The sequence below is a fragment of the Physeter macrocephalus genome, chromosome 14, assembly GCF_002837175.3.
Source record: "Physeter macrocephalus isolate SW-GA chromosome 14, ASM283717v5, whole genome shotgun sequence".
Taxonomy (NCBI): domain Eukaryota; kingdom Metazoa; phylum Chordata; class Mammalia; order Artiodactyla; family Physeteridae; genus Physeter; species Physeter macrocephalus.
This window is the reverse complement of record NC_041227.1, coordinates 92,358,714-92,381,781: the sequence shown is the minus strand read 5'-3', so window position 1 is coordinate 92,381,781 and position 23,068 is coordinate 92,358,714. Positions and strand designations below refer to the sequence as shown.

Sequence of the window (23,068 nt, the reverse complement as noted above, 5' to 3'; positions counted from 1 at the left end):
CCTTAGGGATAGCCGAGCCTCTGCAGACGGGGGCTGCTGCGCTCCCACTCCTCTTCCCAAAAGCTTTGCAACTGAGGGCGCCCGGCTGGCAGGGGTGTTTGGAGAAACGATGGCGCTCCGCGGCCTTTCTCCCAGCCAGGGGACTAACACTGGCTTCCCCGTGGCCAGACTCGAGACGCGGGAGCCCCGGCCCTTCCCGTCGGGAAGACGAGCGGGTAGGAATCAGGGGACGTCTAGCTGGATGGGGGCCAGCTTCGGCCCGAGCGACTCACCCCTCAGCCACGGGGTGCTGGGCGCGCCTCGCCTCCCCGCCCGGCACTGGGCGCGGCGGGCTGCTAGCTCTCACAATGCAGGTTCGCGCCCTCGGGGCTGGAGAGGGCGCGTTGCCATGACAACGGCCACCGTGGCGCGCGCCCGGGCACGGTGCCCCCAGGCGCGCGCAGCCTTCCCCCTTCCCGACCCCCCCCCCCACAGTGGCTGAGCGCACCCCCACTCCCCCGCCCCCGGCTGTGGGAAGGGGCCGGGCCAGCCTCCTGACGTCGGTGCGGGGCTCGGAAGATGGCTGCAGAGCCCAGCACCGGGCAGTGGCTGCGGCGGCGGCGGCGGCGGCGGGCGGGGAGCGCGGCGGGCGGGGGCTCCTCCTGGCGCTTGGGGCGCTGAGCCGAGAGGCGCGGAGGCAGCGAGGGCGCGTGGGGGGCTTAGGCGGCCGCTGGGCACCACCTCCCCGTCAGCCGCCGCACGATGGGCAGCGTGGAGGACGCAGTCAAAGAGAAACTGCTGTGGAACGTGAAAAAGGAGGTAAAGTCGGGGTACGGACCCCCGGGGGCTCGCGTCCCTGTCTGCAAGGCCCAAGGGACAGAATGATCTGCGCCCATTCCGGGGCGCGGGCGCTTGCTGGCCTTGGGCGGGGGCGGGGTCCTGGACTGGTTTGCGGTTCCCGCCCCACTCGCGGATCAGGGGGCAGCTCTCCTCGGCCCCAGGGGCTAGGCCGGCGCTTCAGGGTTAGTTTGCTCCGCGATCCCGCAGCTCCCCGCCCTGTGAAGGCGGCAGCTCTGGGAGACCGAGGTCGGGGGAGGGGTGGCGGCAATTTCTGGAGAACCCGAGCTGCCCATTCATTGCCCGCGCCGCCTGAGGAGGGGGCGGGGCCCCTCGCGGGCCTCCTAGAGCGCTAAACGGGTGACTTGGGGGCTTAGCTCCGGTTTGCCCTACACCCCATTCAGTTATCTTTCTGGGAACCGAGTCTCGGCTGCAGGAGGGTTCGCCGCACACCTCACTGCTTCTCACTCCACGCCCACCTCCCTACCCAGAGGCCAGGGGGTGTTTTGAGAAGGGTTTTTAAGACTCAAGATTATTTTCCTCTTTTGAGGAGTCCCCCCGCCCACGTCAGAAAGAGAAAAGGTCCTTCTCTGTACTAATGTCCTTTACTTTGACCCTGCCCTAAAAGCCATTTCAATTTCATGGTGGTGGTGGGGGGTGTCCATAAGACTCACCCTCAATCGAGAGCTGGAGAGTTCAAACCCACAGAGTGGATTAGAATGGATTAGGCCTCTGGATGGAGCCATGAACTCCTCCCACCTACCTTTGTGTCTGCCAGATGTGTAAACTCAGTGAGGGCAGGACACCCATCCGTTTTGTCCAGAACTCTGTATCCGCGTAGGCGCTCAGTGACTATTTGGTAAATAAATCTGCTGATCTTGGAGACTGCAAAGTCTGATGGGAATGCATAAACTTTGGGATAGTCTGGACCAGCTCTTTGTGACCTTGAATAAGTTAATTAACCTCTCTGAGTCTCAATTTCTTCATCTCTAAAATAAGGATAGTGATAGTCACCTCATATATAAAAGTTTACCATATTGGTTCCTTTACCTTTCCCTAGAGTTTCAGGACTGGAGAAGACGCTGGGTTCTTATAAAATCCTGGAAGGCTCTAGATCTTCTCCCGCATTAATTATGGCCTGGCTATTGTGCCCTAACTTTTGTTTCCTTCCCTTCTGTTGGCAAAGAAGTAGTTGAAGCCATCACCTTTCCAACAGTGTGTGAGAAGCTCTGTTGTGCCTTTGCTGTGAAGTGGCCAAGTGAGAGTTTTTTTAGGCCAGGAGTACATCAAATTAGCATTTAAGCCCCAACTCTGGTCTCCCCAAGGAAAAAAGAAATCTCAAATCTCAGTAATTATTCTCAGGAAACAAATAGTCTAGTGACAGAGACTTATATGAACAGTATAAACAAGAACAAAAATGTAGCCATACCCAAACTATGGGCAGATGTGCTAGGATTGTTGGTGTGTTCCAAATTTGGGGTTGGTCAGGGATGATGGGAAAGATTTGGGGGAAGGCAGTATTTAGAAGTCTGTCTGTACTACTCCCAGAATGATTCTTAAACAAATGTAAGAAATGTCCAGAATATGCCACAGCTATGTGTATTACCTGCCAGAGGTTGACCCGCTCTGAACTCTTAGTTCCCTTCCCCCTTTAGCGCTTGATTTCAAGAGAAATATAATCCTTTCTTGTCCTACAAGTAGGGACAGTGGGGGTACATTAAGGACTTGTAGTATAATTCTTTTTTTTTTTTTTTTTTTTTTTGGCTGTGCTGCACAGCTTGTGGGATCTTAGTTCCCCGGTTAGGGATGGAACCTGGGCCCCAGCAGTGAAAGCACCGAGTCCTAACCACTGGACCGCCAGGGAATTCCCAGGGTATCTATAGGTCCTCCTAATCTAAAAATCTGCCCCAACGGCCTGCCTCAGATGCCTGCAGGTCTTTGAGCTGTGACATTATGCTCTGTTTAATGCAAAACACCTTGGGAAGTAATCTAGGAAGCTTTTAATAGTTTAGAGTGCAGACTCTATTTACAATAGCCAGGACATGGACGCAACCTACTGACAGATGAATGGATAAAGAAGATGTGGCACATACATACAATGGAATATTACTCAGCCAATCTAAAAAAAAAAATGGTTCTGAAGAACCTAGGGGTAGGACAGGAATAAAGATGCAAACGTAGAGAATGGACTTGAGGACACGGGGAGGGGGAAGGGCAAGCTGGGACGAAGTGAGAGAGTGGCATGGACATATATACACTACCAAATGTAAAATAGATAGCTAGTGGGAAGCAGCTGCATAGCACAGGGAGATCAGCTTGGTGCTTTATGACCACCTAGAGGGGTGGGAGGGAGACGCAAGAGGGAGGACGTGTGGGGATATATGTATATGTATAACTGATTCACTTTGGTGTAAAGCAAAAACTAACACCACTGTAAAGCAATTATACTCCAATAAAGATGTTAAAAAAAAAAATAGAGTGCAGGGGCTTCCCTGGTGGCGCAGTGGTTGAGAGTCCGCCTGCCGATGCAGGGGATACGGGTTCGTGCCCCGGTCCGGGAAGATCCCACATGCCGCGGAGCGGCTGGGCCCGTGAGCCATGGCCGCTGAGCCTGCGCGTCCGGAGCCTGTGCTCCGCAACGGGAGGGGCCACAACAGTGAGAGGCCCGCGTACTTAAAAAAAAAAAAAAAAAGAGTGCTGGATCGATCTGATCCCCCTTTACCTAAGTGCTAACCATGAGCACTTTGCAGCAGGGAGGAGACTCCGGGTCCTTCCTCCCTCCTCTCCAGACTTTAGAAGCTCTGCCACCCTCCAAACCAAAGTGAGGGCCTGGGGAGCAAGGGTAGCATCTGGACACAGGACACTGTCCAAAGAATGGCAAAGACTAGCTCTCCCAGAGCTTACTATAGCTGTAAGATTTAATGTTGGGATTGAGGTAATCCATCCCTCTAATCTTCAGTATTAGTATTTGTCTCCTGGCAGGTTCCCCCAAGGCATCAAAAGTGCATGGTTTAAGTGTTGGGAGCAACCAGAACCTCATATACTCCTGCCGGGAGTGTAAATTGGTACAGCCACTTTGGAGAGCATCTTGGCAAAATCTAATAATATAGAATATACTCATCAGAAATTCCTTGCCTAAAAATATAAATCCAAAGAAATGAGCACCCATGTTCACACAAAGCCATGTCTAGAATGTTCACAGCAGCACTACCCATAATAGCCCCAAATTGGAAGCTACCCGAATGCCAGTCAATTGTGAGTTGTTCACACAATGGAGAATGAACAATGCACATCCATCCATATACAACATGAACAAATCTCACAGTCACACCAAGGAGCAAAAGAAACCCAGTCACAAAAACTACACAGTGAGCCATTCCATCTATAAAAAGTACAAAACCCCACAAAAGTGCTCTGATGTTAGAAGTCAGGATAGTGGGTACCTTTGAGGGAAGTAGTGACTAGAAGGAAACATGGCAGAGTCTGGGGGTACTTTAGGGTGCTGGTCACGTTTTGTTTCTTGATCTGATGCTGGTTTCATAGGTGCATTCAATTTGTGAAAATTCAAGCTGTGTAATTATCATATATACCCTTTTCTATTTGTACATCAATTTTAAAGGGTTGTTTTTTTTTAAGTGCTTTCTAAAGAAGGCTGTGACCGCTTACCTTACAAGGCATTCAGAAGCTTTTACATCCAGGTAGGAACCCAAACATAGGGCTTTACCTAGACAGAAAGAAGACTGGGCTTGTGAGCATGTGGGGAGTGTCCCTGAGGCCTAGATGGACGTACCCCTACCCTCAGAGAAGGGAGAAAAGGAGGGTCAGGTTGTTTATCTGGAGCCTGTACTGAAACAGTTTGTCCCTAAAGGACAGTGTGTCTGCCCACAGGCCCTTCTGCAGCTAAGTACAGATGAGCAAACAGCATCCCACCCCTGTTCTCTATTAGCAGGGCACTTCCTCCTGGGTTGGAATATCTGCACTGATTGATTGGTGGGTTTATAGCATCTTTTTTCCTGGTTGCCTTTCCAAGATGTTGGTGCTATCTGTACTGAAGAAACGTTACTTCCCCACCCCTCCCTTTCTTATCATCTACTCTGCAGGTGTCTGAACCTAGACCGGGGGCGCAGAGCCAAGCCATTTACTTGCTCACAAGCCTTTGGTCAGTCAATTAATCAATCAGTAAGAATGCTGCCCATTTATTCACAGGTGAAGCAAATCATGGAGGAGGCTGTCACCAGGAAGTTTGTGCATGAAGATAGCAGCCACATCCTTACTCTGTGTGGTGAGTGAGTGACTGGGGGATAATGGGAGAGGGGTTTAAAAACTGAGGACACTATCTTGGGGCCAGGGAAAGATGAGTCCTCAGGTTTAGTAGTTCTCACATCTGGCTGCAAGTCAGAATCAACTCAGAAGCTTATGAAATCTCCTTGGGTCCCATCCCAGACCTACTGAATCAGGATCTCCAGGGCCCAAGAATCGACTATATATGTCTAGTTCCCAAGGACAGCAGTGCTCAAATTTTAGCATGCATCAGAGTCACCTGCAGGACTTGTTAAAACAGATTCCTGGGTCCCAACCCTGGAGTTTCTGATTCTAGTCTGTCAGGAGCGGTCCCAGGAATTTGCATTTCTAACAAGTTCACAGATGATGCTGATACTGCTGGTCCAGAGACCACACTTTAAGGGCCATTGTCCTAGGTAGTTGGGTTTGGGAACAACTGCTCTGGTTATCTTTACATTAACTTTGGGGAAGGGTCTGTGCTTTTGGATGCTTTCTGTGCCACAGCTATTTTCTAATTAATCCCACCTGCGTTGCTCCAGCATCCCAACTATCCAAGCACTCGACTGCACGCAAAACAACATGAGTGTAAAGGAGGGATAGCCAAGCCTTCCCACCTTAGAAAGGAGAAAGTCTGTAATAAACCAACGCTTCTGCCTCAGCGTGAACACTTTTGCTTTTGTAGGAGCAAGCCTGTCCCTACACACAACTGAATCTTCTTGGATTTCCAGGAATTTGACCTTCCGTTTGCCATCTTTTTTTTTTTTTTTTTTAATTTATTTTTGGCTGTGCCAGGTCTTAGTTGCGGCATGCAGTATCTTTCTTTGCAGCGCACGGGCTTCTCTCTAGTTGTGGCGTGCGGGTTTTCTTTTCTCTAGGTGTGGTGCACAGGCTCCAGGGCACGTGGGCTCTGTAGTTGGTGGCACGCAGGCTCTAGTTGAGGCACGTGAGCTCAGTAGTTGTGGCGCGCGGGCTTAGTTGTTCCGCGGCATTCGGGATCTTAGTTCCCTGACCAGGGATCGAACCCACGCCCCCTGCTTTGGAAGGCGGATTCTTTACCACTGGACCACCAGGGAAGTCCCCCATTTGCCACCTTTATGTTGTTTTCCTTGGCCTCTGAGGTTGCTGTTCATTGAAGGGAGGTTGTGCATTTCTGAGGTGAAGGAATGAAAGGAGGAGATAAGGGAAGGAACACTTTTGACAGTAGCATGGTGAGGCCAATAGAGCTGCCCCTCCCATCAGTGCAGCAGCAAACACTGAAGCTCCTCCAGATTCCAGATACTGTTCTCCAGGTAGGGAAACAGCAGAGGCAAGATGGACAGCGTCTCTGCCCCGGAGGATTACATTCTGTGGGCAGAGAGACAGAAAACAAACGTACACGTGAATATATCCTGCAATAACAGGTGTGGCAACAGCTACGAAAAAAAAAATAAAGCGGAGAAATGTGGGAGGGCGACTGGGGAGAGGCAGCCTGTGAGCAGAGCCCGAGTGACAGACTGAGGGTTCAGACAAATCCTGGTGCTCTGCTTACTTCTCAAGCTGTATTGGACAAGTTTCTTAACTTCTGTCACCCACAGTTTGCTCCGCTAAAAACAGGGTGGTGATTCCCAACTCAAGGAATTTTTGTGGGTATTGAGATGATACATGTGAAGGTTCCTAGCATTGTAAGAGATGAGAAAAATGTCTGTGTTTCCTCCTCTTTTGGATGTTAAGCCTGAAACTAGGTTTGCAGGATTTGAGGTCCTACTATCTCCCTTTCGGGTAAGTTTCCCTGGTTCTTTGAGATGATATAACGATTCTCAGGTTTGCAGGAGCAATCTGATCCTACCTTTGCTCGGGCAGAAGCCCTGCTGGGGAAAAAGCATGCTAGTCTTGCAATAGGTGACTTTGACGAGTATTAGAACCCTACTCCCTTCCACCTGTGCTGTGTTCCCCTGACGTCAGCCACTGTCTGTCATTGTCACCAGAAGGGCTCTACTGGTGGCCCAATTAGTCATGGCATGGTGCTAGGCTTCGTCCAGAGCACACACAGCAAACACAGAAAACAGAATAAAATAGCACAAACAGCTTGTGCATGGGCGCCACACGTGGGCTGCCGTAGGTAAATGGGGGAAGAGAGGCAGGGGAAAAAGCTGTTGGCGTCCCACCATCAGGTCGAGAAGAAACCGTCAGCTCTCCTCTGATGAGTCCAGGGGCCCCCAGGAAGCAGTAGGGCTTTCATTTTTGCCTCTTGCCTTGAAGCCCATGGCTCTTTCCAGCAGGCAGGGATATCACCTTCAAAAGGAATGATTCTTCTACTTTCAGCCAGTTTCAGTCACGGAACTAGAACAAGGGTCTATGAAATAGACCCAGGTCTCCAGGGTTCTCAGATCAGCCCCAAAGCAAGAGGAGCCCAGTTCTGCTGGATTTCGGGAGGTGCCTTAGGTCAAAGTGCAAACTTAAATGCCCACAGGGTCAAACGAGAAAAGTCCGGGTGTGGGACAGCAGGCAGTGGTGGGGACTGGGGTGAACTGGGTAGCACTTGCCATATTTGAAGGGGTTAGCCACCACTCAGCTTCTGAAGGAATGCTGGCCCTGGCTTGCTATGGCCCTTGTTTTATTTTAAGAGAAGACAGAAGTCTGGGTTTTTACATGAAATGTCCCAATTTTTAAATGCTGATAACTAACTCCCATTAAAAAAAAATTGTGTGGGCTAAACAAAAGGCATCTGCAAGCCTCTGCCAGTTTGCTGCCTCTGCCTTGGCCTTAGTGCACAGTCATGGAAGGGGATGCTAGCAGGAGGGGCTCCCAATAGTATAAAGCTAAGCCAAGCCGGGGCATCTGAGACCCACGGGAAAAGGAATCTTTATACTTTGTTGAAAATGGTGTTCGGTGGTGAGGGGGATCTCAGTTTGGGCTCCAAATAAGGTTGGTTTAAAGTAGTGATTATCAAGACTTCCCTGGCAGTCCAGTGGTTAGGGCTCCGCACTTCCACTGGAGGGGGCACAGGTTTGATCTCTGGTACGGTAACTAAGATCCCACATGCCACCCAGTGTGGCCAAAAAAAAAAAGCTGATTTTTCAACCGTTTTTCCTGCCTGCATCACACAGTGGAATCATAATCAGGGATTCCTAGGGGGAGGCAGAGAGAATAGACACGTACTGATGGAAAACTCCACTCTTCTGGCTTTTTGGAGATTCTGAAATGCCAGGCTCCTTCACCCCCTGGAAAAATGTTCAGAAGTGCATTTTTAGTCTGAAGTGGATCCAGTCTTACCGTGGGTCTTGCAGTTGTCCCAGCCACATCCAGAATTCAGCTTTGTTCTTGGGGAAGTGGGAGTGCAGAGAGAAAGGGAGCAGAGTGAAGGCTGTGGCGACTGGATTAACCGTGCAGTGAGTGACCCCTTTCACTAGAGCTTTGTGGAGGGCTGGGGTCCTGAGCCCCTCCGCCCCGCCTTGGGGGGCATCGCAGAGGATGGCTAGGGGGTGACTGAAGAGGGCAGGGCCTGAGCAAGATGAGCTTCCCTGAGCTTCCTTAGAATGCAGACATTTGAACCGGAAACAGAACCTTCCTGGAGAGCCTTAGAAATGGAACTGAAGAATCCCTTGGTCAAGACCTGGCCCTGGGCAAAGCCAGGAAAGTTCCTGTTCCTCAAGGGGAGGAGTGAGACTCCCAGGACTGACGAGACGTGCGTTTGTTGTTTTTGCTGTGCTTGTTCCTAAACCTGTCTGTCTAGAAGCCAGTCAGGCCCCAGCAGGTAGGAACCTTGTGAGGAGGCCTTGCTGGCAAACCCAGCTGGCAGGGAGGGGTTCTATGTGTGCTGTTCTCCTACCACAGAGCAAGGCTGCATTGCTGCTCTGAGGCACCCCCTGCCAGCCCCCAGGACCTGTGTGACTGTACCCGCGCACTGGAGAAGAGGCCCAAACCCCACTGTTGGGAGAAGGTTCTTGGATATCTCGTCTTCATCTTAAAAAGTCATGTCAAGTTTGCGTTTTGCTCCATAATATGGCCTTTGAAACTTTGTGCTGCTGAATGAAATTAATGCTTCCTGCTTTTCTGTGGCTTCCTGAACCCCGCCCGGGCATAGGCTGATTATCTCCTGCCACCCCAGGCCCCAGAGAGCAAGGTGCTCTTAACTTTTGCTTGTGGGCAACTCAAGGTCAGGGTTATAAACAGGAGATTGTCCTAAGTTTCACCTTTGAACTCTGCATTTGGAATAGCAATATGACTGCTCATAGAGTGCCCAGTTACTCTTTCCATCAAGGGGTCTGGGGTAGTTTAGGCCTTAACCCAGGAGCACTGTGCCGTGCCTCCTCCTGCCGTGCCTCCCCCTGCCGTGCCTCTCCCTCCCCCGGGAGCATCTGCCTCCACAGTGTCTCTGTTTGCTCCATTCCAATTGGGCCAGCGCTGAGGTTGGATTTTAACCACAGGTGGGTAGAAGGGCTTTAGGAGGCCCACAGAGAGGTTCCTGGCCTGGCAGAACAGGTTCTTAGACTTGTAAACATCTCCTTTTTCTGGCCACAGGCACTGGGGGCAGGACCCAGATCAGCGCTGCCCCTCAGTCCTTAGGTTCTCTGCCCTCCCCGAGCTGATCCGTCCACCTGAGGGTTGCTTCAGGCTGAGGATGAGCTGTAATGGGAGACGGGGGTGGAGTCTGTGGAGCTGGGAACAACACCAGGGCTTTATTAACCCGCTCCCTGTTGCTAAGCAGCTTTCATTAGCCGGGAAGTTCAGCCGCAGCAAGCTCCTCCGGGGAATGGCAAGGAGATGCTAATGAGCTGGGAGGGAAGCAGGTGTGACGGGAGGGTGCGTCCCACCTGGGATACCGCAGCCGGAGGTATTTCAGCACATCCTGAGATTCAGGCACCAGGAAGTTTTTACTCTGTCTCTCTTCAGTGAAAGGGAGTCCTTCTCTCTTCTTCCTGCCCACGCTGAATGAACAGCTCATTCTCAGCATATCTGGCTTCCACTTTCCATGTGGTAATGATCCAGTAGGAAGAAAGGCCCTCTGGGAGACTGGCTCCCCTTGCCCTGTCTTGGGGAATGGCTGAGGGCACGTGGTGATGGTCTGCAGCCGAGACTTTGGAGTCCGGCAGACCTGACCTGAGTTCACAGACTGACCATGTCACCAAGTGTGTGACCATGGCCACTTATTCAGCAACTCTGAACCTATGGAATAAGGTTGATGTGAGGATTAAAAGAGTGATGCCGGGAAAGCACACAGCATGGAGCCAGGTATGCAGTAGGTGCTCAGTAAATGTCGTTGTCATCACTACCACCAGTGACATTCTACTTTGTTCTTGAAAGTGATCTTTTAACCTTCCCCATAAAGCCTCCTAGAACCTTCTCCAGGATTCCATTTAGGAATCCATGTTTCTGGGAGTTTCGAGCATCTGGACAATCAGAAAAATTTGAACTCTGGGAACCCAATCAAGGAATTTGAAAATATTAAGAAATTACTATTGATTTTTTAGGTGCAGTACAGGTATTAGGTACATGTTTTTAAAAGAGTCATCTTTTAGATATACACACTAAAATATTTATGGACAAAAATGTATGATATATTTTAGTTATACACTAAAATATTTATGGATAAAAATATATGATATATAAAATTTGCTTCAAAATAATCTAGGGATAAGGGGGAAAGTGGTTGGAGGTGGTATCACTAAAACAAGATTGGTCCTTCCTTGATCATTGCTTATGTTGTGTGATGGGTACTCGGGGGTTCATTATATCATTCTCTTTACTTTTGTATATGATTGGAATTTTCCATAATGAAATGTTTTTTTAAAAAAGGAGGAAGAGGAGGAGGAGAGGATGGGTGGAGGAAGAGATAGAGATAGCAAGTATATGCAGCTTTTTTTTATAGGATATATTTTTATTTCAAAAAGTATGTATTGAATGCATCCTTAAACCTTAATCAGGATTCTGGACACGTAAGCCTGCAGAACAGACAAATAAGTATGGAAATCTGCCCCACCTTCTGGGTGTTGGAACTGGATGTTGGATACTGGAGGGTGGGGTCTGAAGTCACGTAAATATAGAATTTTTTTTTTTTTTTAAGGCCGTGCCACGCGGCATGCGGGATCTTATTCCCCCACTAGGGGTCGAACCCATGCCCCCTGCAGTGGAAGCGTGGAGTCTTAACCACTGGACCGCCACGCCAGGGAAGTCCTAGAATACTTTATAGGAGTAGATCAGCATTAAATGCTAGTCACTGAATTTTCATAATTTAATTTGTCTTGTAGACTGTTGTGTTTAAGCCAACACACAGAGATAGTCCCACCCCCGAGCTGGCCCAGGCTCTGTCCCCAAGTCCATGTACAGACATCTGTGAGTGGTGGAGGGGTCACAGCCTAGAACCTGTGCCCAGGGGCAGTGGGGAGAACAGGGAAGGGGAGCAGATGTTGCTGAAGGGTCCTCCCTGATCCTGGACCCCCAGCTGGAGTCAGGGAGGACCTGCTGTTACTGAGGCTGCTGCCTTCCCTTCCCATCCTTGGTCTTTTAAACCAACGACAGAGTCCGGGTGGGGGACCTGGGTAGTTCTAGAGAGCGAACACAGAAGAGATGGACGCAAACCCAGCCCTTCACCGGCCCACACCAGACCAGTCATCACCTGGCTGCCAGACAGTAGGATGGCCAGTCATGGTGAAATCCAAAAAGAGGAGGAAGAGTAGAAACCCAGGACACTGGGCCCCCACCGTGAGGGAGCTTCTACAAGGAAGGCCAAAGTCCTGAGTCCTCAGCGCTGACCATAACCGCTGAGGCGAGCTGTGAAGGCTGGTTTTGTAAGAAGAACGCACATTTGCGGCTCTCCTCTCCCAACAGAAAAGCTCTATGTGGATCTCTCTCCCCATAAGTCACTGCATGGAAATCCTTGACCCTGATGGAGCCACAGCCGTGCCTGTCTAGAAGGGGGTGGGGAGAGCTCTGGTGACCACAGCACACGTCCTCCCTCCCCTCCCTGTCCTGCCTTCTCGGGCTGCCAAGGGGGCCCTCTATGGAGACAGGCCTGAGGAAGGGCACCAAGGGTCTTTCCCTTGAGATCAAGACCTAGCCCTTCTTCAGGGAGGCAGCTCCAGATGACCTGTCACAACAGTTACCACATCTAGCTGCGTGGCACATACACAACTTTCTTGAGAAATTTTATGTGCAGGGAAGCAGCTAAATGGTTTAACACCTAAATGGGGATGTAGGGCCAAGGGAGGTGGTGGTGTGTTTTTTTTTTAACTGGAGAAATTACAGAACAGTTATGTACAAATGGAAAGTAATAGGAAAAAATTAAAGATACAGGAAAGAGAAGGGACGTTGGCTGGAGTGATGTCCTTGAGAGGTAAAAGGGGTTGAAATCCAGTGTGCAGGTGGGAGGGGTGGCCTTAGAGGGGAGCACAGCCAGAGCATCTGTAGGTACCAGAGGGAGGGCAGGGGACGGGCACAGCACAGGAAGGAAAGGCACTAATGCTCATCCATCACCTTCCATGTTCTGGGTGCTACAAATAGCCTTGTGCACCTCTGCACAGGCTGTTGCCTTCAGTCACTCAGCACCCTTCGAGGTGGGACCTGTTCCTTTCCCTCCCTGCAATTGAAGCTCAGAGAGACTTAGGGGTCTGCACAAAGTCAAAAAGCTAGTAAGGAAAGGAACCAGGGTTTGAACCCACATCTGTCTGACTCTAAAGCCTGTGTTGCCCAGGGATGGGTCCCCCTGTGAGGCCTACCCAGGAGTGGAACCTGGAGGTGTAGGACATTGAGGAGGAGTTGGAGGCATAGCTTGGGTCACCAAACAGTGGACTCATGATGTCCAGAGATACTCTGGGAGACAGCGGGTCTCTTGTCAAGCTGGGTGAGGCTGGCACTGGCCTGGTTCCCTGGCAAGCCAGTGTGAGCACTGCACATGCAGACTCTGCCCTGCACCCCCAGCAGGGCAAGGAACATGGGTATGTATGGTATGAACTTCATTTCTCTCACTTGCTTGGTTCCAGAGTATCAGGGCAGTGCTTTCTCCTCCCAGTGAAAGTCTGGGTGGGAGAGTTGCTTTCTTGTTTTAGGGCTTTGAACAAGGCTGAGTGCCACCCCCCTCAAAGCTGAAGCAAACTGCCAGCATCACCAGTGCAGGCAGAAGGAAAAATGTACCCTTGTTACCATAGAAATGCTTGTTCCGCATGGAGGCAGCCGTCATAAATCCCTGGTGGAAATAGCTGGCCGGGGAAGTGGGGAGGGGAGAGACGTAGGATGCCTGGCCTCGCCTCTTTGCTCCCCTCACTTCATCCGCTACAAGTGAAATGTTGACTCCCTCCATGGGCAGTTGAGGAAGTTCCTACTTAAAAAAAGGCCGCCCATCCTACCCATTCCTTTATCTCCAGAGAGGCTGCTCCTCTCCTGGAAATCTTGGTTTCACCATCCAAGGCTTTTAAAAATTCTGCTCTGAGTAATGTCCCCCCAAACTCCAGGACCAAAACAAGCCACTTGTGGCTAGCTGCTCCACCCAGCGCTTTCCTCACCTGGAAACTGAACTCGCCTGTTGCACAGATGGCAGCTGGCAGAGGTGGGGAGCAGGGGACACTGGACATACGTGCTCCTCCCATTATCAACCCCTCCTGGCTCAGAGCCTTGGGCCCAGCCTTCATGTCAGGCTGTGCTAACTCTGGATGCTGTGTCCCTCTACCTCAGCCAACTGACCTAGTTCTCTGAAGGCCATTCAGTGGGTCCCCCTATTACCAGGCTGGGCTTGTCCAGGCCCTTGGCTGCTGAACACAGTTTACATGTGGATATGCGTGTGAGAGCCGGGGGTTGTTTCTGAGGCCCCCTGGGCTGACTGAGGACCCTTCTCAACCACTGCTGCATTTCCTGGCAGCCATGGCTTTAGTCCCTTCTCATGGGCTCCTGAGACACCTAAGCTTGTCCCAGCCCACTGAATTGTTTCTCCAGCCCCTACGCAGCTCAGATCATCCTGTGGGAGGGGGAACCAAGCTAATCTGCAGACCCTGTTTGCTGAGGGAGCTGGTGATGGGGTGGGCGCCCATGGACAGACCCAGCCTTTCTGAGTTTCATGACTTTCAATTCACCTCCAGGTTGGAGAGAATCTCTAGCATCCTTTCGTGATGGAATTATTGTTATTATTTTGAATCGGTAACCTGGCTCAAATATCAAAACTATACAAAAGGTACACAGTGAAAAGTCTCACTCCTTTCCCTGCCCCCATTCACCCACTTCCCCTCCACCTACCAGTTTCCACACCAGTAATACTACCACTCTTCCTTCTTGTGCATCCTTCCAGAGTTTTTTGTCCTGATTTTTTTTTTTTTAATTCTATTCTTTGTTTACCCCACCCTTTTTGTAATCAAAAGGTATCACGCAGTCAAACTGCTCTGCACCTTGCTTTTGGAGACCTTTCCGTTATTAGTTCCTGGAGATCATTCTCATTCTTTTTTCAGAGTGGCATAATATTATACTGTATGAATGTGCCATATTTACTTAATCTGTCCTCTATTGATGGACAAGGGGATAGTTTCCAGTCTTCTGCTGTTATAACTAAGTAAGCTTGATTCTATCTGTAAGCTAGATTCTCACAAGAGGGGTTACTAGGTCAGAGGTTATTTGCAATGTTAATAGATAGTGCCACATTGCCACCGTAGGGGGTCTTACCAATCAGCCCACCCTCCAGCAAGGTCTGAGAACATTCAGTAACTTCCCCAGTCCCTTCCCTCTCTATCTACTGATGTCTCCTCTGTTCTAAATTGGACTCCTTGGAATGGTTAAATCAGTAAGTAAGGAGTTTGTGGGAGGGGCCCTGTAAGATTCCATTAGCACTCGTGGTCTCCAATCCATGTAGCATTTGTTGAGCCCCATATCTTAATAGACTTTAGGGGCATGTCAGAGACTGGTGAGGGAGGGTCCCAGGGCTTGTCTGGGCTGTAGTTCACTGCTTTTCCTTGGGAAGATGGTGCCAGACCTCGTCAGGGTGGGATGTCCACAGCAAGGTGCTAAAGTTAAAACTATTTCCACTCCTGCCCACTCAGAGTTGCAGTTCCCTGAGCCTCGCCGTCAGTTGGATAGGATGACAGAGTAGAAAGGGTACCCTGGGCTCGTCCGGTACCATAGCTCCAAAGGCCACTGGAAAAGTGGGGAATGAGAGGATCATGCTTGCTGAGTCATGCCTGTTTCTCTGTTTCAATTCATTCACCCAAACCTTCCCATCCCAACCAGTGACCAAAAACAGTGTTGATTTTTATCAATTAGTACGTGTTTTTCTTATGTGAAGTGATCCAAATGATGTCAGGGCTGTCTCTCCCCTCTTCTGGGGCAACCAGAGTGGCTGCGTGTGGTGCTGGGAACCCTGAGACAGGGGCTCCTGAAACCTTCACGTCACAGCTGGGGCCCAGGGCCCAGACAGCTCCGTTAGAAGGGGGATGATTTCGGCCGACTTGGTGCTTTGGCTGTGATGGGCGTCTCCTCCAGGGGCCTCTGTGTGACCTTCTCTCTGGAGAAGGGTGCTTGTTGGTCTGTGAGAGGGCCTCCTGGCGAGCACAGACAGCTGGAGAGTTGGGCATTATTGCTGATAGCCCTACAACTGCAGTTCTGAGTGTGGTGTTCTCTGTATGTGGGGAGAGGCCAGGGGGATCTTTGTACTTGCATGTCTGTAAGTGTCCATCAGTGGAAGTGTCTGTGCTTCCTCTCAACCCAAAAGTCTTAGAGCAGGGTTTTAAAACTTTCTGGGGTCAGATACCCCTTTTAGAAACTAAAAGCCAAGGATCCTTTATCCAGAATAAAAACACTCACCTAAGCATGCAGAAGCAGACCAGTGATTCTGTGTGCAGTTTTAGGGGGTCTCGAAGATCCAGAAGCCTATCAACAAACCCTCTTAGGAGAGTAATTCTCAATTATATATTATCAGTGTTATATTATTATTTTGCCTACACACTGCACACAGTAACGTGCTCCTTCCCTGTGGGGGACAGCCCTGTGGGAATGGGGAAGGACTAGTATGGTTTGAACAACTACTGGCCAAGGAGCCCATAGAACCAGCTTAGGAATACCTGGCATAGAGGGTCGTTTACTTTGCTTGGAACATAGAGAGTTGAGAGAGATTTTTCCCTCTGTAGATGTTGCCTGGCCCCTTGCCCGGGTTTCACAGAAGGAACTTAGGGCCCATGGGGTGAGTGGGGGCACTGGGTGTGTTGTTTGGGCTTCTCTCAGTATTCCCTACTTGTAGTAATTGCTGAGGAATGCCTCCGCCCACCCCAGAGAACCCTGAGGCCTGTGCTCACACTCTGCCTGGCAGGCTGGGTGAAGCCAAGCTGCTGCCTGCCTCCCCAGGCTCCCCAGCCTGGCTACACGGGCAGTCGCCTGGGGAAGGTAGGAAAGCTAATGACTCATTATCCCGGCAATTAGTCACGTCACCAAGGCACATGATTCTCTGCAGGACTGGTGCCACCTGCTGCTGCTCTGGCCTTGTTCAGTGCTGCTTTTCTCCCACTCTGATCGGGGAGTGCCACCCCAGGAAACAGTCACCCCCTTCTTCCAGCTGTGGACTTGTAGCTGCAGCAGCCCCAGGACCAAGAGACTATGACAAAAAGGTCACTCACCTGTGTACCCCAGGGCCACGCAGGACCTCCAGGGACCAAGGGGACAGCCATGGAGGGGAATATGTGGACACTTAAGCAAAGATTCCCCCACATGTCCCATACACACATGATACCTGTGGATACATCTGTTTGCATACACATGTGCTCATCGATATATGAACATGCCATGAAGGAAAGGCTGCAACTTGTGAAATAAAGTCCTCCGAGGCCTGAGCTCCCAGGAGAGGGAGGGGGTCCTGTCTTGTTTCCCCTTCCCTGGGATGCTCTCAATGAACTGGCCAGCTTCCACATTGGCCCCAGGGACTCTCTCTAACTTCTTGACCTCAGTACAAGAGAGAGCCAAACAAAACTCTTTCATAGGACATCAGTGACTGTCTGTCAGTAACAATGAAGGCAGAAAACAGGCGAGAGTCTCTGTTTTCAGTGATTATTTCCTAAGTCCAGGTTTCATATTCTTTTTTTTTTTTTTTTTTTTTTTTTTTGGCTGCACTGTGTGGCATGTGGGATCTTAGTTCCCCGACCAATGATCGAACCCATGCCCCCTGCAGCGGAAGCACAGAATCTTAACCACTGGACCATCAGGGAAGTCCCCAGGTTTCATATTCTAACAACACTAGTCACAGTAAGCTTGATAGGGCTTCAGTTCCCCTGTTCCTAAGAGAATGACACCTCCACCCACCTCTGGGGCAGCCTGTGATTCTCTCTCTAGTGTGTCCTTGCCTCTCTCTGCCAGTGAGAGGACTTGCAAAAACCCAGCCTTTACAGGTTAGCCATAGAACAGGATCTCGACAAAAAGAGCTTAGGAGTCAGGAACCGACTTGCATCAAGAGCATCCGGCATGAGGGGTTTACGTACTTCATCTCGTGTAACAATTCAGTCCTAAGAAGTCTCCCCCATTTCACAGATGATAAAACTGAGGCTCAGAGCATTAAGTCACTTACCCATGTTTTCCAGAAGTAGCGAGTGGCACCACGCTTCACCACCTGTTCTGACTCTCCACCTCCAGCACAATCCCTGTAAAAAGAGTACCTGTGAAGTGAGGGGAGACCTCCTCCCACCTGTGGGCCCCCACCCCCCAACACACCTGGAGGAGGTGAAAGGGGCTGGGCCAGTGTTTGGGGCCCTGTGTCTACGCCCAGCTCTGCCACTATGTGACTTCGAATCAGCTCTCTTCCCCTTTCTGGGCCTTTCCTTCCCCGGCTGTCAAACAATCAGTTTGTCCTCAATAATGGCCAAGCCCCTCCTTCCCCCACACCTACACACTAATTTTTTTAGAATCTGTATGTGCCCAGGGAAGCTCCCCACCAAGCCCTTCTTTCCTTCCTATGGGGCCTGTCTGCTGAAAGCAGAATCCAGACAGAGAGAGTAGGCCTAGCCCCTAAAAACATGAATGAACGAAGGGAAGCCCTCCCTGCATGGGAAGTAGAAATCCCTCACTGTCGGCTGCAGGGCTCATCAATAATTCAGGGCTGCTGTCAGGTCCGATCTCTGCAGTGGCTTCATCAATATTTCAGCTCCTTCTCCAGAGCCTCGTTCCTTAGCAACCACATCATCTCTGCTCTACAGGAGGGCTGCCAGGCTGTGTGCTCCCTACATCCCCTGTCCTGTAGGTGCTGTCCGTGCTTGCCCTCATGGGCAGGGGGTGGAGCCACCCATGCCAACTGGCACTGGCAGCTTTGTCCTCAGAGCCTCAGGGTGCTGCATACAGGAGGCACATACATACCAGATGAGAGAGAGGGACAGGGACGGTGTGGCACAGCAAAGCCCCCACAGGTCCACCCTGGGCGGGAGCGAGGAGGGGCCCGCGGGAGCATTTTGGAGAGAGGTCAGGGTATGTCTCCGTGGCCTGTCTTAAGCCCGAACCTCACCCCCTAGTCTCAGCAGAGCCAGGGCCTGCCCTCGCCTCTCTGCTCTCCATAGGTGTGGGAGAGGGGAGCGTTTCTCTCTCTCCCGCTCTCGCCCAGGGTCAGCTGCTGCTCCCTTTGTGGCCCAGGTGCGGTGGAGGCTTGCCTCCTGCATCAGCTGAGGCGCCGTGCCGCCGGCTTCCTGCGCAGTGACAAGATGGCAGCCCTGTTCACCAAGGTGGGGAAGACGTGCCCAGTGGCTGGGGAGGTTTGCCACAAGGTGCAGGAGCTGCAGCAGCAAGTAGAGGGCAGGTAAGCCCTGAACCAGCCCCTCCCATGCCTCCCTTCTGCTCTTTCCATTTGCTGTTTCTTGCAGGGCCTCACCTCTTGGATGACGGGCCAGCCTAAGGGTGGGGGGTTGGCCCTTTCAGGCACAAGGTCCTGTCCACCACCTCCAACCCCCCATCCCAGTCAGTCCTCTGGGTTCTTGTCTTGCAGCTCCAAACTCCGTTCCCAGTGCCACCAGTCTGCGATGAGGCTTACCCCCAAGCCCCCACACTCCTGAAGCCTGCCCCCTCTTTGCAGGAAACCCTTGGCGGGCAACCAGGAGACCCAGCAGAGACAGGGCTCTGCCAGTGGGAAGGCCCCAGCCCTCAGCCTGCAGGCCTTGAAACACATATGGGTACGCACGGCGCTCATCGAGAAAGTGCTGGACAGGGTCATGCAGTACCTGGTGGAGAACTGCAGGTGACTGCCCCTCCCTGAGCCCACCCCTCCCTGTGCTTGACTGCCCACCACGGTCTGTAGGCATGTGCCATCCCCCGGTAGCATCCCGAAAGCAGAGACCACACCAGGCACCCCACAAAGCTCAGTCTTTGTGGACTCATTTCTTCTTGGTAACTGACATGAATTTGATCCTTGTGGGGATGTATCTCCTTGGTGAGCTTGATGGCCCTGGAATGAGTCCTGGAGCCCTAGTGGTCACCCTGTCTGTCTCTCCCCTGGCAGCAAGTACTACGAGAAGGAGGCGTTACTGGCAGACCCTGTGTTTGGCCCCATCTTGGCCTCTCTTCTAGGTAAGCCTAGTAGCAGACAGGCCTGCGCTGGGCCAGTGGGGGCTCCAGGGCAAGTGCTGAGGGGGCACCCCCGAGCTGGCTGTCCCTGTCTCCACAGTGGGACCCTGTGCCTTGGAGTACACCAAGCTCAAGACAGCCGATCACTACTGGACCGACCCCTCGGCTGATGAGCTGGTCCAGAGGCACCGTATCCGGGGTCCCCCAAATCGCCAGGACTCCCCTGCAAAGCGCCCAGCCCTAGGAGTAGGTGTCACTCTTCCCACCCTGTGCTCACCCAGGATATGCCCCTGGGCCTTTGGGGAGGAGCAGCTGGGCTGTGTGCTCCTGGCAGGTATAGGCTGGGCCTTGGAGATGCCCAGGGTAGTGGCCACCCCAGGAGAGCCTTTTCCCCACACTGGCGCTCACATAAATGCCAGGAGCACAGAGCTGGTCCGTGGCTGAGAGCAAACGGGGGACAGGAAGGACCCTTGGGGTCGGCTAGAGAGGGTCTGCATGGAGGCCTAGGGCTGACCCCCACGGCTGACTTCCTGGGGCTGGGGGCAGAGCCGTGACTTTGTGCGCAGATCCGGAAGCGGCACTCAAGTGGCAGCGCATCGGAGGACAGGCTAGCTGCCTGCGCCCGTGAGTACGTGGAGTCCCTGCACCAGAACTCGAGGACACGGCTGCTCTACGGCAAAAACAACGTGCTGGTACAGCCGGTAGGAGAGCCTAACGCCCGGCCCTCCTCTCCCTTTTCCAAAGGCACCAAGACCTCCAGCCACATTCATCCCTTTTCCCAGGGGCTTGACTAGAGAGAAGGGGGAGAAGGGCCCCACCCCCTACTTCACTGTTTCATAGCCTCATGCCCAGCCTTGAGCTGGCAGGAGCCAGGAATGGCATCTGCTCTGGCCAGCTGAGAACCAGGCCATCCGGGAGAAGGAATGTCAGCCAGCAGGCAGGGTGAACGCCCAGCTTGGGTATGGCTGGCCCGGACACGCCTGGCATCCAGGAGGCTGACAGGACAGAGCCAGTGGCCCCAGGCCAGCCAGGGAAAGGAGGCACCCACATCTGCATGTGGCACGTGATGCCCCCTTCTTCCTCCTGGCCCCCAGTCCAGGATCCTGTGATTGGCCTGGCCTGGCCTCCCTGCACGCACCTGGAGCTCCTTTTCCGTAGGCCACCCCCAGGAGCCTCTCAGGCCCTCATCTTCTCTGTCTTCTGGTGTGTCTGCTCCCTGCAGAAGGAGGACATGGAGGCTGTCCCTGGCTACCTCTCCCTGCACCAGTCTGCAGAGAGCCTGACTCTGAAGTGGACCCCCAACCAGCTCATGAACGGGACTCTGGGGGATTCCGAGCTGGAGAAGAGGTGGGGGCTTTGGGACTTCCTCCAAGGAGCCAGAGAAGGGAGTGGGGGCTTGCTCCCGGGCGGGGGATGGGGAGACCCAGTCTGCCCCAGGGGGCGGGCCTCACTCCTTATCCGATGCCAAGAATTGCAGGGAGAGGCCGCCTGGACAGGTTCCCGAGCTCTCTAGGACTGAGCCGGGCCTGGGCACGGAGAGGTCTGCCTGAGCCAAGCTCTAGGCAGCTGAGACTGCCAGGCTCTGTGCCATGAGGACAGCGTGGGGCCCAGAGGGACAAGGTGGCTGGCCGAGGTCACATTCTCGGCTACGGTCAGGGTACTAATAGTAGTACCCTGAATGCTACTATTCAGGGTAGTCTCAACGGGTGTCGGGGCCGGGAGATGAAGAAGGCGGGATGGCAGGTCTTGGGGACACAGCGACACCAAACTGGTTCCTTTACAGCGTTTACTGGGACTACGCCCTTGTTGTGCCCTTCAGTCAGATTGTCTGCATCCACTGCCACCAGCAAAGTGAGCCTCCCCTGTCCTGGGCACAGGGGTGAGGGGAGAGAGCCTGCGCCGTGCACGGACTTCCTGTCCCCCCCCTTCCGTCCCCACGCTCCCACCCCGCTGTCCTCCTTCCCAGCCTCACTGGCCCACATTCACCCCCCAGAGAACGGCGGCACGCTTGTGCTGGTGAGCCAGGATGGCATCCAGAGGCCACCACTGCACTTCCCGCAGGGGGGCCACCTGCTGTCCTTCCTGTCCTGCCTGGAGAACGGGCTTCTGCCTCGAGGACAGCTGGAGCCCCCACTCTGGACCCAGCAGGGGAAGGTACCTCAGGGCTTGGGAGGCTCTGGGTGAGGGGATGTGTGGGGTGGGTTCTCCGCCCACCTGCTGGCCTCCCGTCCTTTCTCCACACGGAGCTCTTAGGAGCAGCCTAGCTGGGTGGGGGGGGCGGGGGGGGGCGTGGATTGGACCCCGCCCTGGGCAGGCTGACCACCCGCCCCTCTTCCCGCAGGGGAAGGTGTTCCCCAGGCTACGGAAGCGCAGCAGCATGCGGTCCGTGGACGTGGAGGACGTGGGCTCGGGGCGGGCCACCGACTACGTGTTCCGGATCATTTACCCTGGCCACAGGCATGAGCACAGTAAGTGTCCCAAACGTCATTCGTGGAGGAAGAGAGAGGTGGAGGTGTAGTGTCACCCAGGGGGCCGCAGGCAGGGTCCACTGCCCAGGCCCGGTTAACCCAGGCAGGTCTTTACTCAGCCTCTCACCGGACCTTCTCCCCGCCCGCAAATCATCCCTCGGAGAAGTGGCCTCTTGTCTACCTAGCTGTCTTCTCCCCACCTCGTGACCCCAGGCTCTTGGCTCAGCCGATCCAGGTGTCACTGTACAATATTCTCTTGGTCATCTTTTCATGCCCTGCCCCAGGGAAGAAATGTGGTGAGACTACACAGAGAAGGGGGAGAACTCTTGGTTTCTTTTCAGCCTGCCACCTGACCCCCACAAGGCGGCCTAGGTGCAGGGTCAGCACATCTTTATAGATGGTGCAAATTGTTCACTGACTCTGCTAGAGCCAGAACCCTCCCCCAACCAGCTACTGATGAGGGGAGCGTTAGCAGGAGTAACGGGGCGTCTGGGGTGAGATTTGGAGCTGCTGGGGGAATCTACGGGGCCAGGAGTTGAAAGGTGACTTGGCCCTCGTGGGTCCTGCCCCACCTGGACATAACCCCTCTGGGCCCCAGGGGGCTTGTCCATAGGCATCTACCAACACACGAGCTCCCTTTCTGGTCAGAGCACTGCTGTTGCCCACAGGTTTCTCCAGGCCAGAATGGCTGATCTCGGGGATAAGGTCAGGGAATTTGCCAGCCCAGAGCATTTATTGCCAGCCAGACCACCTGCTCCCAAAATGTGCTAACTCGTGCCAATAGGCTGTCGACAAGTTGTCTCCGTATTAGTGGACAGATTGCCCAGACTGCAAACACACAGCCACAGCGCGAGTTCTCTGTTAACAGGCTTGGAGGGCAGGAGACCTGGGGCCCCCTTCCCTCCCAGGTGTGCCTGATGAAAAGGAGACTCAGCTTTGGCCAGAATGTGTTTGCAGACCTGGCATTGAATCTCAGGCTCTTGGTTGGCTCAGATTTTGCAGCTTCCACTTGCCCTCTTCAAGCC

At 52.9% G+C, this 23,068-nt stretch overlaps 1 protein-coding gene across 1 annotated transcript in view; it reads left to right on the top strand.

Annotated features, from left to right (window-relative positions):
* The first annotated feature begins 741 nt into the window (after window positions 1-741).
* Window positions 742-23,068, top strand: part of SGSM2 (small G protein signaling modulator 2) — a 35,770-nt gene continuing 13,443 nt past the window's right edge. Inside the window, exons 1-11 of the mRNA XM_028498636.1 lie at window positions 742-798; window positions 5,023-5,098; window positions 18,652-18,814; window positions 19,088-19,249; window positions 19,511-19,578; window positions 19,676-19,821; window positions 20,142-20,276; window positions 20,798-20,922; window positions 21,359-21,426; window positions 21,569-21,729; window positions 21,917-22,043. Of these exons, the coding sequence (XP_028354437.1) occupies window positions 742-798; window positions 5,023-5,098; window positions 18,652-18,814; window positions 19,088-19,249; window positions 19,511-19,578; window positions 19,676-19,821; window positions 20,142-20,276; window positions 20,798-20,922; window positions 21,359-21,426; window positions 21,569-21,729; window positions 21,917-22,043 (1,288 nt within the window). The remainder of the gene's footprint in view (window positions 799-5,022; window positions 5,099-18,651; window positions 18,815-19,087; window positions 19,250-19,510; window positions 19,579-19,675; window positions 19,822-20,141; window positions 20,277-20,797; window positions 20,923-21,358; window positions 21,427-21,568; window positions 21,730-21,916; window positions 22,044-23,068) is intronic.